The sequence below is a fragment of the Phytophthora infestans genome, genomic scaffold (genome assembly GCF_000142945.1).
Source record: "Phytophthora infestans T30-4 supercont1.10 genomic scaffold, whole genome shotgun sequence".
Lineage (NCBI taxonomy): Eukaryota > Oomycota > Peronosporomycetes > Peronosporales > Peronosporaceae > Phytophthora > Phytophthora infestans.
The window spans coordinates 1305872-1323342 of NW_003303749.1; the positions used below are offsets into that span (position 1 = coordinate 1305872).

The window sequence follows — 17471 nt, forward strand, 5'->3', positions numbered from 1 at the left end:
ACAACTTGGAGGCTGCTCGGTGTGTGCTTCTCGCGCCACACCGCATCCCCCTTAAGGACTTCACGACTTGTCGTAAGAAGCCCGAGACCCGGGGTGGTCTCTATCCTCTTTGGGGATACCCCTGGGCTATGCCCGAGAACTGTCCCACGTGGAGTTCTTGTGAGGATTTCTTTTCCTTTTTTTTCTTTTTCTTATTTTTGTATAAGTGTCTTACATAGTGACCCTCTTAGATTTATAAAAAGGGGTTTTGATAGTGCTTTTGTAAAAATGTCTGCTACCATTTCTTTGGTGTTGCAGTACATAATTTCAAATTCTTTTCGCTCTACTTTTTCTTGTACAAAGTGATACCGAATGTCAATGTGCTTGCTTCTGCCATGCAGTTCTGGGTTGTAGGAAAGTTTAATACAACTTTGATTGTCCTCAAATAGGGTGATAGCATGTGAGCTTTCGTGTTTAAGCTCTACTAAAAGAAGCTTTAAGAAAATAACTTCTTGCATGCAGTGACATAGGGCTATGTATTCTGCCTCTGTTGTGGACAGAACTACGGTGTGGTGCTTTCTCGATTGCCATGAAATTGGGCTTCCACACATATATGCGATATAGCCTCCCACAGATCGTCGTGTCTCTGGGCAATTGGCGTAGTCTGCGTCGGAGTATGCAGTGAGATAATGCTTTGACTTATACTGCTCTAGATTTTGCTTTCCACCAAGGGTGATGCCAAGATTGCGCGTACCGTTTAAGTACTTCAATCCTCTCTTAACGGCATTCCAGTGAGGTTTTCCTGGGTTCACCAGGAATTGACTGACTTCTCGTAGAAAATATGCGAGATCAGGTCTAGTTCCCATCATTAAGTACATGAAGCTACCAACTGCCTCTCTGTACGGGATCGCTTTCATCTCATGTTTTTCTTCTGGCGTTTGGGGGCACATGGCCTCCGTCAGCTTCACACTGGGATCAGCGGGTGTACCAACCGGGTGTGCATCAAGATGAGAGAAGCGATCCAGGACTTTGGTAGCGTACTTCTCTTGGTGGATGAAAATGGTTCGGTCCGTACGGTTGCGCACGATTGACCAGCCTAAGATGTATTGAGCTTCACCGAGATCAGACATTTTGAAGCGCTGCTTGAGAGCGTTCTTTATGTTGTTAATGATATCAAGCGTAGGGGCTATGATGAGGAGGTCGTCCACATAGACTAGAATGTAGCATGTAGCTCCATCCACAACTCCAATGAAAACGCATTGGTCTTTGATGAGTTTGTGGAATTTCATGGTGAGAAGAAAAGAGCACAGGGTAAGATACCAGATCCGAGGTGCCTGCTTGAGACCATATAGGCTCTTCAAAAGCTTGCAGACTAAGTGCTCTTTTTCCACGAACAGTAAACCCTTCAGGTTGCAGCATGTAAATTTCCTCATCGAGGTATCCGTTCAGGAAAGCGGTTTTAACATTCATTTGATGGATCTCAAGGTCAAGGAGTGCTGCAATCGTCAGTAAAAGTCGCAGCACTTCCATGCGGATCACTGGAGAGAATATCTCATCGTAGTCAACGCCATACTTTTGCAAAAAACCTTTTATTACCAGGCGGGCTTTATAGCGGTCAATACTTCCGTCTCCATTGTATTTTACAACGAATACCCATCGACACTGTAGGGCCCTTCTCCCTGTCGGTAGTTTTGTGAGGACCCACGTTTTGTTGTCAATCGATGATTTGTATTCACAAATGGCTGCCTTCTCCCAGTGTTGTGCTTCTGGTAGTTTCTGGGATTCTAGGAACGTCTTTGGTTCAGATATGTGTCTGATAGCCAATAGAGCGTAGATATGAGTGAGGTGCTCTTTTCGTTCGTTAATGTCGAGTGGATCATCAAGTAGACACGAGTGTTCATCCTCGTTCTGAGCGTTCGTTTTGTGTTTGACTTTCTTCATCTTTACTACTACTTCCGCGGCAAGCGCATTGACGCTGCGTTTTAGTAGTGAGGCTATTGGAGGTAGCGATTGTGGTGTTGGTAGCGACGGTGATAGCGTCGGTGCGGGGCCATTTTGGTCCAAGATTGCGGGTGTATTGAGGAATTCCAAGTGTGGGAACTCGTCTTCTCTAAACACAACATCCCTGCTGTAGATAACATGGTTTTCTTTCGTGTCAAGGAGTCTATATCCCTTTTTGTTTGATGGGAGTCCTAAGTACATGCACTTCTTAGCACGTGGTTCTAGTTTTGTGCGGTGTATCTCAGGGATGTGAGCGTACGCAGTACACCCAAACACTTTGATGTAGTGCGCGGATGGTTTTCGCTTGAACCATTTCTCGTATGGGGTGACCTTATCGGTTACCGAGCTGGGAGTAATGTTCAGAAGGTCAGCAACGTGTTTGACGCATTCTCCCCAAAGAACCTGCGGTAGGTTACCATCAATGAGGAAAGCCCTGGCTCGCTCGAGTAGTGTACGCATGCGCCTCTCTGCAACTCCATTTTGCTGGGGCGTGTACGCATTTGTAAATTGTGCGTGCGTATTGTACTTCTGAAAAATCATTTTTCCAAGTTTCTCATATTCTCGGGCATTGTCGCTTTGAAGATGTCTAACTTCTTCATCGTGTATGTTCTCATTGAACTGGAGTTCGCCTACATCAGCGCGAAAAACGTTTTGTGCTTTCTTGCGAAAATCTTCATAGCATTCGTACAGCTCAGACTTTCGCTTGATGATGTAGATGAACATGTACCGTGAGTAGTCATCTATAAAGGTCAGAAAATATTGACACCCCGAGAGTGTGGGGACGGGTAATGGACCAGCCATATCAGAATGAACTTTTTCACGAGGGAACTTTGCCCGTTCAACGGTACGTTTATTGAATGGGTTACGATGGGCCTTGGCGTATGTGCAGGAAGAGCAAAAGTAGTCTTTCTTGGAATCAAAGTCCTTCAGGCCCATGTCCATGACAGTGTTGGCTTTAGCCAGATCCTGCATAATGCGAAAGTTAGGATGACCCATTCGTTTATGCCAAAGTAAAACATTATCAGGCTTACCTGAAGTGGCCACATGGGCTACCTGACTTGAGGGTGCCGGGGCTCGCTTGAAACTGGTAGAGTCGAGTCCCTTCACCAATTTTGGCTTCAAATTTTGGTTCGGCTAGCGAAGAACAGAACGCACTTTCTTGGCGTTGGGGAAAGTTGAATTTTGAAATCATCTTTCGACGGCTTGGCGCACGGAGAGTAGGTTGAACTTCAGCTGGGGCGCATATAGCACGTTGGCCAAGGATATTTCTCGTTCCTTTCCCTTCGTGTCCTTGATTGTCATCTTGACATCACCAGTTCCTTTTATCGGAATCTGGTGATTGCCGCCGACAGTGATTGACTTGCCAGCACTTGGGATCAGCTTCTCAAACCACTTCGGATTGGACGTAACGTGGCGAGTGCAGCCTGAGTCGACAGTCCACACTGGGTCATGCTCCGCATCTTGGGCGGTGAGACTTACAGCCTCTGTTTCTTGTCTGAGGTCCAGAGTGGTGATGGCTATGATTCCATACTCGTTGTCGGAGTCGGTGTCCTTGCGGCGACCGTGGAATTTATTGTGACTCTTGGATTTTTCAGATGTATTCTTCTGGTTGCCGTTCTGGCTTCTGTTTCGATTGCTGTTCCGCTTGCTCTTGTAGTCATTCCGATTTTGGCTTCGTGACTTGCCGCCGAAACCGTCCTTGTAAGGATGCTGTCGAGCTTGATTGGACGAAGGTTTCAGCTTAAAGTTGGCGGGAAGCACCGTTCCTGCCTTTACCTGACCATTTTGTAGGTGGCGCTGTAGAACATAGCAGTCGACAGTATCGTGGTTGGTGCGCAGGCAGTATGTACAGCTCATCGTTGAGATGAGAGCCTTGCTCTCTTGATAGGGAGCTTGAACCAAGGTTGGTTCAGGTGCTAAAGCCTGTAGGGCCTGCTCGTTTCGGGTTTCCGTGTTCCTTGTTTGAGCGTGTAGCGGTTTTTCGCCAGTTCATGCTGCACCTTGGCCTCGATGTGACGCTTTAGCTCTTCGTAGGGAATGAATTTCCTGCTACCCTTCCAGACCGATAGTTGCTGCTTCCATTTTCCAGGTAGCGCATGGTACAAGTAGAGTGACTTCTGTTCGTCACTGAGCACACTGTTTGTGGCTTCGGAGGCAACCTTCATGGCAGATTCGATGTCAATTATGAACCCCGTAAGGTCTGAACCTTCTTCATACCTCAGTGCCATCAGGTATGATAGCACATGATACGGGTCGCCGTGGATGGCAGCACCTTCGTACTTGCTACAGATCGTCTGGAAGATCTCAAACGCAGTAGTCTTGTCCTTGACCATGAGAACATGTTGGTCATCGATGGTCTTGATAAGGAAAGCTTTTGCTTTTGCCTCGTTGAGTCGAAGCTTTTTCGAGCTCAGTTTCTGGCTTTTAGCCCTCAGCTTCTCTGCTCGCTTCAGTTCATCCCGCTTCTGAGCAGTGAATGACTGGATAACGGGGGGATTCTCCTGCCCCATTTCCACATCGCCGTCGTCTCCGGCTGTGGGTGCATCCGAACTTGCGGAGCTGGCATCAGAGGAGGACTCGCTCGGTGAGGAGCCCACTATTTCGTCGGCCTTGGGAGCACCGGCAGCATCAAGCGCGGCGGACATGTCGTTCATGTCGGACAGTGCCGGGTTGAGCTCTTCATCGGAGTCGAACTCGTAGTCGGAGTCACCGGTGTAGTCGATACGCTCGACGTAGCCGAGAAGGTTCTTTCCTTCGAGGGCGGCAGTGACGCGGGTCTTCCAGATGATGAAGTTCCGGCCATTGAGGCGCGGAAACTCGCGGTCGTCAGCGGTGGAGGCTTGCGTTGAGCTCATAACCTATTGAAGGTGAGGCGAGGAAGGTGGAGGAGCTTGAGTAGAAGGAAGAAAAAAGAGATGTGATTGAATTTTATGAGTCTGTCTTCAGAGAGTTTCCTGGCACCATTGATTTATCTTTCCTGTAAAAGGTGATGTATCGACTTATGCAGGATTGGGTCCAGAACATATTTTGTATGGTAAGACATTCTGTACAATAACTTGTACGCTATGTCACCAATTAGGACACATCATTGACAGTATTCGATACGCGCGTAGCATATCGGTGTGTTTCATAACTCAAGTGACGAGATTTCCATCACTCAGCTTTCGAGCACAGTGAATGCAGTCTACCGCCCACAGCCGATGTATAATTTATACGTGTGAGTTGTAAAGCTACAGTACCAAACAGTGGGGAAAAACTAACGAGGGCCCTCCTAGAGAGGGCCCTCACACAAAACGGGCAGAGGTATTACCGTTAGTGCTGCAAATAGACCGCTAGTGACGCAGCCGTTAGTGATGCAAAAAGACCGTTAGTGATGCAAAAAAATCGTTAGTGATGCAATTCACAGCTTGTGACGTAAATAGATCTTCCAAAGTGCTATCTGAACGAAAACAGCTTCAGTCTTCAAATGGCTTCCAACCCAAGACTTGAGTTTCCGCCCGACGGCTATCTAGTGCTGCCCCTCAATCTCACGCAAGCAACTATTTCATGTGTGCTTGGACAAGCAAGACGATCTGATTATATTAGTGTTTTCCGTGAGGTGGGTGGCGAAGAAGACGACACATTCCGAAGCCAATCACGTCAAAATTGTCTTTCGCCACAGATGAAAAAGCTCCACAGGAAAATTGAGGAGGTGGTTACACTAGTTGATGCAAACTTTCGAGCACAAGTTTATTCATTTTTGTACTCGCGCCCTGGTGGGCCTGAGCAAGGACCGCATGCAGACTTCACAAGTAGCGACGTGGAAGCTGTCAAGATGCGTTTTCCCCGCAGCATTCCAGCTAGTGTCGTCGTCGCGCTCGAAAGTGGTACACAATTAAGAGTTTACGCCGGATGTTACACTGTGGCACGCGAGGAGCGATCCCGGTTGGTGGATATCCCTATTGGTTACTGCATTTTTTTCGGGGCGATCTTCTTCACGCTGGAGTAAGCTATTCACAGCACAACTACAGAGTCCACTGCTACTTGCAATTTGAAGGTGTTTCGTGGGTACCTGATATTGTCATGTCTGCTTTAACCTCAAGTTTTACCTGTCAATACTGCGGTTACGCTGATGCATCTTCCAATCGAATGCGTAACCATCGCTACTTTTGCTTATCTAACCCAGTCGGACAACAACACCGGGTGATTCGGCAGCAACTACAGAACGCAAAGGGAACCTACTCGTGTGATCTGTGTCAAAAATCGTTTGCAGTGAAAAGTAGTTTGAGGAGTCACATTAGCCGCAAACACTCTTAACCCAATAGCTCAATATAATTTATATTGTTATTTTTATAATATTTTTTATTCAATTTTCTATAGACTTTGTTGAAGTGTTTTGAACACTTCAACTTGTTTGATATCTTTGCAAAAATTGCACCGCATTTCAGTATCTCGATGTGTATTTTAATAAAGAAAAAAACAGATATACAAATTTAGCGAAGGTGACAGCCTTCTTAACAACTGAAGCCTTGTGCATCCATCAAACAGTGGTAGGTATTGACAGCTCTGTTTTCATCTGTGGCTGCGTATGGAGTGCGCCGGCTCGGTCACACTCATAATTTCGCACCCAAACGTCTCCATCATCGTTGTAGCGTACACGGCGTCGAGATACATTAAAGCCGTGGCTTAAGGTCCATGCATGTACTGCGGCTTCTGCTTCGTCATGAGACGAGTAGTTGGCTTCAGGTGGAGGTGGAATTAAAAAGAGCGGGGGTTTCTCCTTCTCCATTGTACGGTAACTTGGTTTGTGGTACTCGCTACTGAGCTCCTGTACACGCCAGCCATTCGGCGTGTGGTGCACATATTCGGTGGCACATCATTATTGCTATCCGTATTCGATACCTGGTTAGCAGTACACTATCGGTGTGTTTCATAACTCAAGTGACGAGATTTCCATCACTCAGCTTTCGAGCACAGCGAAGCCAGTCTACCGCCCACAGCCGATGTATAATTTATACGTGTGAGTTGTAAAGCTACAGTACCTAACAGTGTTTGGCAATCATTTGGTCCGCTGAAAAGGCTGAGCTGCAACGAAGATGCAACGGAGAAGGCTTTGCTGTCGCTGTGCCCGGTGGTGGAACTTTCGTTTGCAGGCTGCGCTCGCCCTGTCAAAGGTGCTGTCGCGAATTGCCGTGGGTGCTGAAACGCCAACGTCCCCGTTTGGTGTCCCAGCAAAGCTCTTGCAAGTTACAGCCTCGAAGTTCGAGTCGAACCCATCGATCGGTGACTGAACTCCTCGGCGAAATGATCCTGGTAACGACAAAAAATGGCGACTGCTGGCTTAAGGGAGCAATCTTTAGCGCGAGACAAGGAATCCAAGCGGGCAAGTTGGTGCTCAAGACCCTTGAGTCAAGAGTGCCGGCAACCGGCAGTAGATTCTTGTTTTGAAAAGTCAAAATTGCAAACCGCAACTGCCGTAATCGAAAACCCTCCGGTATCGCAGACCGGAGGCATGAAACTGGTCTCATTCAGCTCAGGATCACCACCATCGTGCCCTTGTTTTAATGGCCGTCGTTCGTTGGCTGAAACGAGCGACCACAGTCTGCTGCTTCGGTCGCGTCGAAAGTATCTCCTCTCCATGTTCGACAGCATGGTTGCACTCCGCCAGCGATGGCCTGCATAAGCGCGATAGAGCGAGTCAAGTCGGAAGGTTTTTGCACCGTAGCAAGACGGGCCACGCCGTTATACACAATATTTCCGGTCGTAAAATCTCAAATTCAACCGCCCTATCCAGTTCGTATATCATAAATGTATAGAAATTAAAATGCTTACAAAATGCAAGCGAAACCAAAATTGCATGTCCAAAGCGTGACCAATTCACATTTACGTATATACCCTTTGACCAAATACAAACCTGAATAAACTATGCCACCCGATACATCGCGTATACTCCAACATTACGGCCCTTCCGTGCTTCATTCTGTTTCCCACGACACCAGCAACAAGCGCGCGACGGGCACGTCAGCTCAGCATCGACGCTCTCTGCAGGACTTCTCCGCTCGACGATCCAGTGACTCTAAATCTGCAGCAGCAATGGGCACGCGGCCCGTGAGCGAAGATGGCGGCGGCGGCGTCAGTAAGGCCCGCAACCAGGCCTCCAGCTCCAGCTCTTCTAACCCCAGTAGCAGCGGAAGCGCCTCCAAACCCGCCCCGGCCCCCGTGTCCAACAGCTCGCCCGTCCATCTGCAGCGTCTAGGGAGCAATCAGAACGACCCGCGTCCTCCAAGCAGCAGCAAGTCCGCTGGTGCGCTGCAGCGCAGGCCTGACAGCGAGACAAACTTCCATACGTCCTCGTCTGTGAGTACGGGACGCGTCGCTAGTGCGCGTGTGGGCGGTCGTCGACGCGCCGAGACGGACAACCACACGCGCTCATCGCTGCCTCCGACACTCTCGAGTGACGTGGTACTGGACCGTCGACTGCTGCACAAGTACGAACAGGTGAACCAGGAGATCGAGCGCATCGTGCGCGCGTCACAGATGGACCAGCAGCTCGGCGGCGTTGGCGACGCTGCTAGCGTTAAGAACGAGTTGCGTCAAGCCAAGAAGAGCTCGGCCCAGATGATCCACGCGCAGAAGGAGCTGCTGGACAAGATGGAGAAGCAGGAACGTGGCGGGTTCCGTCGCGTCTTCACCATCAATAAAGCTGCCAAGATGGCCAAGTTGCGCACCAAACTCTGCGAGAAACTCAGCGAGTCGGTCTTAGTGGACGAAGAGCTACTGCGACTTGAGAGACAGAGCACTGCCATGTCCGCCACGACGCTGGGGACGATCACGCGGAACGGTACGGCAGTCGTTAACGTCAGTAACGTACACGGAGTAGCAGGCAACTTTGCCAATACCGGTACCAGCGTTGTCAGTATGAGTGCGACTGGACTAAGCGGCTTAGAGGAAGCTCGCGACGTCAGCGGCAGTGAGAGCAGTGGCCCCGTGCCGACGATGAGGCTGAGTTCGGGCTGGGAAGACGCGCAGGAAGAGCTGCTGATGCTCGAGCGAGAAAAGGAAGATATCCTTAATAACCTGTTCCAGACTGTAGACATGCCTGCCGTCCTGGACTTGCACGCGCGTATTGCGAGTTTTTCCAGCGAGATCAAGGCTGTGGCAAGTGTCAAGAAGCAGGCGGACCGTGTCGAGGAAATGTACCGTAAGGCTCTACATTTATTACGTGTGGCGCTAGCTGCAGTCGTGTCACCGAACTACTCTGGTAGCATTCGTGAGTTCGCTTTCAACTCGTATCCTTTGGCCGTGGAGGCCGGACATCTGATTGAGCAAACCTGTCACGCGATTCAGCCAGAAGCACGACGTAAATACGAGGCTTTTGCCTCGGAGTTGACTCATGTACGCCCACCCAAGTTTCCTCAGCCTGTGTCGGACTTTGCTCGCCGCTCACGGACACATTACGACCCGCACAGCGCGCTCTCGATCGAAGGGATGCGCAACCTGCACGCGGCTGAAAATGTCCTCATTTTGATGCAACGACTGGTTATCCAGAAGCTCGAGGGCATCGAGAAGTGGCAGGCGAAGCTTACGAAGGACCAGGAGGCCGCTGAAAGCTCCCACGCGCAGATGGAGACCAAACTGCAGGAGCAAGTGGCTGTGCTCGCGCGTTCCGTGTCGGTCTGAGTGACGTCTGTAGCCTTTTATCTGTGGAGAAATGGTGCGTGTGCTTTTTGGCTTTTGATATACAAACAGTATCGGATCGGTGAGCAGGAGAGCGAGAGAAGTGAGAAGGTCGGCCTTCTGAGGACATTTTCGATGGCAGAAAGTGAAGGGATACAGGTGGAGAATTGGGTGTCGGAGTCGCGAGGCGGGCAAAGATTCGAGTAGCGGCGCGTCAATATATTTATTCGCCGCTGTTTGTCGATGAGTTTGGTTGTTTTGGCATTCGTGCTTGACTGGTTGCAGGTGAGCTGGAGATTGGGCCAAGATACACTGATGCCGTTGGGATCTGGTCAGGATACACGAGGATTCAGGACGGAGATGCCGATGACAGGCCAGCAAGTGGGAGATTGTGTCGATGATAAAAGCGAACGTGTCGACAGCCTCTGCGGCCTCTGTGGTACCAAGCTTCAGTCGGTCAGACGCCTTTTCATCAAGATCGCCAGGACAACGTAGTACTTGTACAGTACAAGTTGTACTCTTTTAGCGAGGAGTCTGTCGTGCGCGACCAAGGGTTTCAAGGCAGGCTGCTTCTTGCATGAGGCACCTGACCATTGGTGACTAGTAGTCACTGACTACGACATCGCAGTGCTAGTCAGAGAGACATGTCATCACCGCTGTCCAATTCGTCGTGAATCTGACAGATCCTACCTAACGCCCTACTTGCAAAAACCACAGTCAAATTTCCATTAAAATTGAAGGACAAAATGGCATGGTAACAGTGAATACAGGTCTCCCCAATGCTCTAAAGTAGAATTTTTCTCGTTACGGACTCTCCAGCCTCTCTGGTTCTTCGTCTGAGAGTGATTCGTCGGTAAGCGAGTTGCTGTCCTTCTTCGGCAGGACTCGGTTCTTCCACCTTCGTTGAGGCTGAGTGGCGTCCGTCACTCCGCGACACATGACGCATTCGCATTGCCGGGTCTTATCCTGCAGCACCACATACGGAGACACCTCGACGTACTTAAAGTAGTTCTGGAACTCTATCGCAGATAAGACGCATAAGCACACGGTCGTCTAGCGCATGTAGCTCGTAACTCCTGTCAGCTGCATAAACTTACCAGCATAGTCGAGTTTCCAGCGGATGGAGCAGCAGCCACGTTCACACATCCATAACTTGGTGTCGTTCTTGGAGCGATAACCAGCACACTCGTTCTGGTTTTTATACGGTCGGCGAATTGGCTGATGGAAGATGATACCCTGGTCACCAGAGGAAAAATAGTATCATGCTGCTTCAGCACGGTACCTGATGCCCCCAGGCGTCGTAGTACTCGAGACTGCTGGTGTTAGCACAAGAGCTCTGACAAACTCCCATGGCTGAGACGAGTTGACGTGCGTAGGAGCTTCCGAATCGGAAAATGGAGGCTTTGGAGCGAGTACTATCGTTGTAGCTGGTGTTCGAAATTTCGTTCGCTCGCTGCTGCGATCTTTAAAAGGAGCGCTCCTTCGCAGATCGTCCTTCTTCTCTGTACAGCCAACGATGAGAGAACCAGATAACGAGTAACGCTTGAACCGAGGTGCAGATTTATGATTCAATTCGGGAAAGCCATCTGCATTGTTTGGAGCAATTGCACATTGCTTCTCCGTGATGCCCCACCTCCCAGACTCAATGAGGTGCTCCAATAGAGCAGCGTACGCTTCATGGATGAAGGGCATATCCGTTGATCTTGAGGAGTGAGCTGAAGCTGCCATTAGAAATGGCTACATTTTCAGCATGACCAATCCAAAGCGTCATTCCACTCGGATTGGTTGAAAACCTCCTGCAAATTCATACTTTGTCGCCATGATGGAGCAGCGCGCGGCGGCGAGCGTCCGCGCTTCCATGGACTTCAACGGGCCGCTTAATGCGCTGTCTACGTCTCCAAACAACCGCCTGATAGCAGTAGGCGGTAGAGACGGTGAGATGCGATCGTAATGTCTCTGTCTATTGCCTCAGTCGCTCACTATCTAATTAGTGCTCAAGGTGGTGGCGCTTGAAGCCTCGGGATTCACGGAGAAGCGGAACCTGCGCGTTGTGGGCAAGCCCAGTCTTAATTTCAGCACCAACGACATCCGCTGGCACCCACGTAAGTCTCCACGTTTGCAGTGGACGGTGGGTGTACTTAAATTAACACAATTTTGTGACCAGACTCGGACTATTTACTGGCCACGGCGGCCACGAACGGTGCCGTGGTGATCTGGAACTTGGAGCGAGACGGATACAAACACGTTCAAGGTGAGAGATCAGGAAGACACGTTATATGGTGGGGAGGTCTCGTGATTCTACGTTAAAGTTATGGGTTTGCTCTGATTATACCAGAGCGAGTGTTCAATGGACATCGACGTGCGGTGAATCGCATTTGCTGGCACACGTCGGACTGGAACGTGCTCATTAGTGGCTCGCAGGACGGCACTGTGAAGTTGTGGGTAAGATATATGTTTTTATTATTTTCTTGCCACATAGTCTTTTTTACAATAAAGCGTTGCAGGATAAGCGTGGTGGGAAGGTCGTGTCGACATATCAGCCAAAGTCCGAAAGTGTACGCGACGTGCGTGCCAGTCCGTTCCATTCCAACAAATTCGCTGCTGCATTTGAGAACGGCATTGTTCAGGTGTGGGATATGCGCAAGAATTCACAGGCAGAACTCAAGTTTACAGCACACAAAGGCTTGGTGTTAAGTATTGACTGGCACCCGACGGACGCCAACGTTTTGGCTTCTGGTGGACGCGATCGCTATGTGAAAATCTGGGAGTTGGGGGATGTCCGACAGCCCAAACAAACGATCCAGACCATCGCGAGTGTGGGGCGAGTAGCCTGGCGACCAACTTGCGTCACGCATATCGCTACGAGCGCGTCGCTTATGGACAATAGCATCCACGTGTGGGACACCAAGCGGCCATTCATCCCTGCAGCATCCATGAAAGGCCATTCGGACATTGCATCGGGCATTTCGTGGATGGATACACCCGTGTCACCGAATTTCGGCCAACCAGAGATTCCCGGAGATTGGGAAGGTCACGACTACTGGCAACACATGTTGGCATGCTCGAAGGATGGCACTCTCAAGTTGCATTCGCTTGCGGACTCATTTAAACCGCATCAATCATTACCGACTACAGCTCTGGCGCTCAATTCTAAGGGACGGGTCGCGTTTTCCCACGACTACATCGGTACGATATTATTATTTTACTTTGTAAGGCTCATGTCCTTATTTTATTGTTATTTGTTGTAGATCGATCGTGTGCATCTCTGAAGATTCATCGTCACTTTAGCTTGGGAAGTTCGCTGTTTACAGTCGCAGGGATGTCATCTTCCTCTCCAAGTCTCGGTCCCTCGAATGGTGATCGGAAACTGGGTGGGCCACTGACGATGTCGCTAAGTCCGTACCACGGCAGCGTCGATAGTCCGGATGATGTTAACATTGGAGCAACTCACGAACACTCAGTGTCACGCACTGCATCGTGGTCGTTCAGCGGATCTCAGCAGCCTCCTCTTGTGCCCAAAGGATTGAACAGATCGTCGGGTAGTAGTGCGAATCTGACAAGCTTATCCAGCGGAGCATCGTCCATGGGAACGAGTTTCAAGTCGGCAGGAGGAAGCAGCAGTCTCAACGCAGTAAGCGGCTTGGGATCAGGTGGAATCGCCCGAGCATCAGGCCCTGCGTCTTCTTCTCAGCCGAACATATTGTCACTGCAGGGAAACAGTAGTGCAGCTGGAGGAAACGTGCATTCCGACGGGAACTTTGTGTCTGTATCCAACGCCTCAGCCTCGTTAGCGTCTGCATCTCCTCGAACGCCAATGATGTCTGGCTCAAATGTTCCACGTGCGCTAGTGGCGCTTGTGACGATGCAGAACGTGAATAACTCGCTCCAACTGGAGAGGATATTCTTGGGTGATGAAAGCGAGTACGTGCACGCAGGGAAGCAAGTCGAAGCCATGCGCGCTCAGTTCGAGCAAGGCCAGTACTTGAAGGAATCATTCGGGTTTGACGAGCACACGTTCCGGTTCTTAGCCAAGCACTACATGTTATTCCCCGAACGTGCCAGCAATAATTCAGGTACAGTGAGCTTTGCGCAAATGTGTGCGCACAACGCGTTGGCATCATTTGTCACGGGCAATTCGCACTTGTGTCAGATGTGGCGTATCCTGGAGGTTCTGTACACGAACGAGGAAGCAGATACCGCAAAAAATAAGCGCAATGGAGGTAAATTGAAGCCTGACAATGATTATACTGTCGAGGACGGTCGGGAGCTGGACGAAGAAACTCGTGAGCGTTCACGAAGTGACAGTAACCACGACGACCAAGCGGATGACTATGCGCAGAGAGACGACAGACATGACAGCGGAGAGTTCAGTCATGATGGACACAGTCACACGACTCACGGGCATAAGAACGCGAGCGAGACGACGATGCTGTTGGAGCAACTTGACCACGTTAATCCACAAGCCATGGAAGGATTCGACCCGTATCCTTATGATCCTACGGGAAGACATGCCAACGAGAACGGACGAGAAGCTGGAGATCGCAGTGGAACGTCTGGAGTGACCAATGTACGTGGGAACTCATCGATGATCATGAATGGGAGTGCCGTCATGGGTGATCTGGGTCATCTACGCGATGACGTGCTAAAGGAAGTATTGGAATATTACACGGAGATCGGAGATCTCCAGTCGTGTGTCGCTATTACCGTTGTCGTGGGGAAGGTGACAAGTGTCGAGAAAGTCATGGGCAAGGCCTGGCTGCAACACATTTACATGCACTACATCGACCTTCTTCATCAGCTTCAGATCTACACGACAGCAAACGAATTGGTCGTAAATTGCTCGGACCAGTCCATCCGACAAATGAATATGGTACGTCATCAGCCTTGTCCTTAAGACACTACTGTGGTACCGACACTGATTTTTGCTTGTAGAAATCCACGAGCGTCTATTTCAACTGTGCGCGATGCTCCAAACCGCTCGAGTCTTCTGGTCCCAGCGAACTTGGCGTGCCAGTCTCACTCTGTACAAGTTGCAGCAATGCTGCCACGCTCTGCTCTATCTGGTACGCCACCTTTGGATCGCATTACCGACGCTGCAGGTGTTTACTAATTTTCTCACTGTTTTGCAGCCAATTGCCAGTCCGAGGTCTCTACGTTTGGTGTCCTGTGTGTGCACATGGCGGTCACTTGGATCACCTGACAGAATGGTTCGCCCACGAGACAGTTTGCCCCACTGGCTGCTCTCACCACTGCTCGTTAAACTTCATCGACGCTGGGATGTGAAAGTAAGGAGACCGGTTGGTTGTCTATTAAGTGCTGTAGAAATACCACACTACGATCGAGACACAAATGATCGCCGTGGTGGAGATTAACACATACATTTTGTCGTCGAAGAAGCTCACAGTTGCGTCGAACACCGCCGACGAGTTTGCAGCTGACACGTTCGTTTCTAGTGGTCTTTCCAGTCCAAGAAACCTTTCAAACAAGGTGTTCTGCAACCACCTTCGAGTGGCTAGTCTAGCCATTGCGAATCGAATTGCCAACTGCGTTTCTGCAGCTCCATGTGAAAGCTCCAATACACGATCATAATATCGTTGCGCACGCTCCAGATTAGCTTCGACACCGTCGCCGAACTCGTACATTTGCCCGACATTAAAGGCTCCGACAGCAACACCCTCGGCACTTGCGCGACTGTACCATCGAAGCGCAGTCTTTGGACTCTTACGCAACCCAGCAAGTCCATAGTAGTGATAGTCTCCGATCCGTACAAGAGTTTCTCTGTCTCCGTTTTCCGTATTCGTCAGTAGCAAGTACTTCAGAGCTCGACGCTCACTTGTCTCGTCTCCTAGTTGCAGAAGACGCTGGTCGTAGAGGAAGGCCAGATTACTCAACGCTACGGAATACCCAAGCTCGCGTGCTTCATGGTACGCAACAACAGCTCGCGCATACTCACCGTCACTGTACAGATCAAAACCCTCTCTCACCACACGCCCCCACTGTCCTCCATCAGACGCCGCTTTCAAGTATTCCACTGCTCGTTCACTATTACGTGGCACTACTCCAGACTCTCCAGTGAGTAATATCCTTCCCATTTCAAAGATGGCGTCGAAGTGTCCAAATTCTCTGGCTGCCATATGGTAAAACTCCATGGCACGACTGATGTTTACACTTGTTCCAAGCCCCTTGGCGTGACAATATCCCGCGTTAAAGATACTGTCGCCGTCTTCTTTGTTGAATGCAGCACGTTCGAAGAGTTCAAGAGCAAGTGTCTTGTTCTCAAGAACGCCTCCGCTACCGTGGAAATGGACAAAACCTAAGCCATTCAGTGCGCGCGTATGGTTCTTCTCGGACGCTTTCTCGTACCATTCGATCGCCGTGACATTGTCTTGAGCAGTTCCTTCTCCTTTCAAAAGCATACCTGCTACAGCTGATTGCGCGTTTACATTTCCTGCTTCAGCTGCTCGATTAAAGTAATTGTATGCCTGCGTGTGGTCTCGCGGCACTCCGTGGGCACCCCAATAGTACAGATCTCCCATCGCTGCCATCGCCTCCACGTCGCCATTGTCTGCACGTAGTTTTTGGAATTGAATTAACTCGTCATCGTCGCCTCGCTCACCCACAGTGATGTCTCTCTCGAAAGAATCATACAATCGTGTCATCTCGTGCAATGGCTGCTTTCCAAGCTCATGGAACGCGTTTGCCGCTTCCACAGCTGCGTGGTAATAGTGATACGCTGCAATTTCCACATTAGAAGCACGATATCGACGTCCGAGTATAGCGAACGCATCTTTCTCACCACTAGCAGCAGCAAAGTGAACCAGACCTGTTGTCAGCAAGTCGAGTCGACTTTTTGACGTTCCTACATCGCAGTTTACTGCTAGCAGGAGCGCTAGAGGCTTGCCCGTACTGTAAATCCCGCTACCGAAAGCTCTAAGGAGATATTGTTCCGCAAGTGTCAAGTTTTGACGAATGGAGTCTGGTGCTGGGCAGTGATGAAGAAATGAGGTTGTTCCATACAAATATGCTTTCCCCACGTCACAACACGCAGCTGGGTGTCCGAGGTCTGCAGCTTCAACTAGGAATTCCCACGCACCCGGATTGCATGATCCCCACGCTGTGACGGATCTGTCAAACGCAGCTGTTTGAATCTCCACGAAAGCGAGAGAAGTATCATCGCTACTGACGCCCATGTTGTCAAAATCCTCGGTATTGTTTTCTCCAGACTCGAAGCAATGTGATAAGTAGGAAATTTGCATTGCCGGTTCTTTCATCTCGTCAATAAAGTATGAATCTTCACTGCACTCCACGTAGGTTTTGTGCTGATGTTTCTCCGAGAAGTAGAGCTTGCGATGTTCTTCTGAAGAAATAGGAGCGGAAAAGACTCTCACATTGCTGGTAAACCCTTTCATTCCGTCTGTCCACGGCCCCTTGCCAATATGCAAAGGACCCGAGTTCGCAGCTACCGGTTCATGGACACGCACCTCTGCGTCGAGTAACCCGTTGACGTAAAAAGAATACGAATAATCCCACCTTTTAGTTGGTTCGTTATGTGCACACGCATCGTATGCGTCCCCTTGAGAGCAGTTCACAAATGTAAACCCCAGGTGAACCCATTCATGCAATGGAAGCTCGGCGTGACTGTCCATTCCAACGTCATTGCTGGTATTTGTGCTTACCCGCAGCACAAGTCGACGCTCGTCTGGTTTCCACCAAGCCGACGGAGTTCGCTGTTGATTCTCGCCATCTCCATTAAAAGAACAAGGGTTTGAAAACTACCCGGTAGAATCCTTCGGTTAAAAACACCCAAAAAGCTAAAGCTCCAGGGAGTCTTGGTG

General features: G+C 49.9%; 4 protein-coding genes across 4 annotated transcripts; 2 read left to right on the forward strand and 2 right to left on the reverse strand.

Moving 5' to 3' along the window:
* Positions 1–7992: 7992 nt before the first annotated feature.
* PITG_06943 (uncharacterized protein) lies at positions 7993–9639 on the forward strand (the record flags this gene model as incomplete). Its single annotated transcript, XM_002904874.1, has 1 exon — positions 7993–9639. One exon carries the CDS (start codon positions 8053–8055, stop codon positions 9637–9639), a length of 1587 nt encoding a protein of 528 aa, XP_002904920.1.
* Positions 9640–10440: 801 nt separating this feature from the next.
* On the reverse strand, positions 10441–10987 carry PITG_06944 (uncharacterized protein; the record flags this gene model as incomplete). Its single annotated transcript, XM_002904875.1, has 3 exons — positions 10441–10653; positions 10734–10821; positions 10914–10987. 3 exons carry the CDS (start codon positions 10985–10987, stop codon positions 10441–10443), a joined length of 375 nt encoding a protein of 124 aa, XP_002904921.1.
* A 471-nt stretch (positions 10988–11458) lies between these two features.
* Positions 11459–14919, forward strand: PITG_06945 (uncharacterized protein; the record flags this gene model as incomplete). Its single annotated transcript, XM_002904876.1, has 10 exons — positions 11459–11570; positions 11628–11738; positions 11801–11887; positions 11972–12078; positions 12141–12822; positions 12885–13066; positions 13139–13856; positions 13914–14506; positions 14569–14699; positions 14766–14919. The coding sequence occupies 10 exons, from the start codon at positions 11459–11461 to the stop codon at positions 14917–14919; spliced, it is 2877 nt and encodes a 958-aa protein (XP_002904922.1).
* A 327-nt stretch (positions 14920–15246) lies between these two features.
* Positions 15247–17376, reverse strand: PITG_06946 (uncharacterized protein; the record flags this gene model as incomplete). The annotated part of the gene is made up of 4 exons (XM_002904877.1): positions 15247–15250; positions 15277–16201; positions 16253–16369; positions 16730–17376. 4 exons carry the CDS (start codon positions 17043–17045, stop codon positions 15247–15249), a joined length of 1362 nt encoding a protein of 453 aa, XP_002904923.1.
* Between the last annotated feature and the right edge of the window lie 95 nt (positions 17377–17471).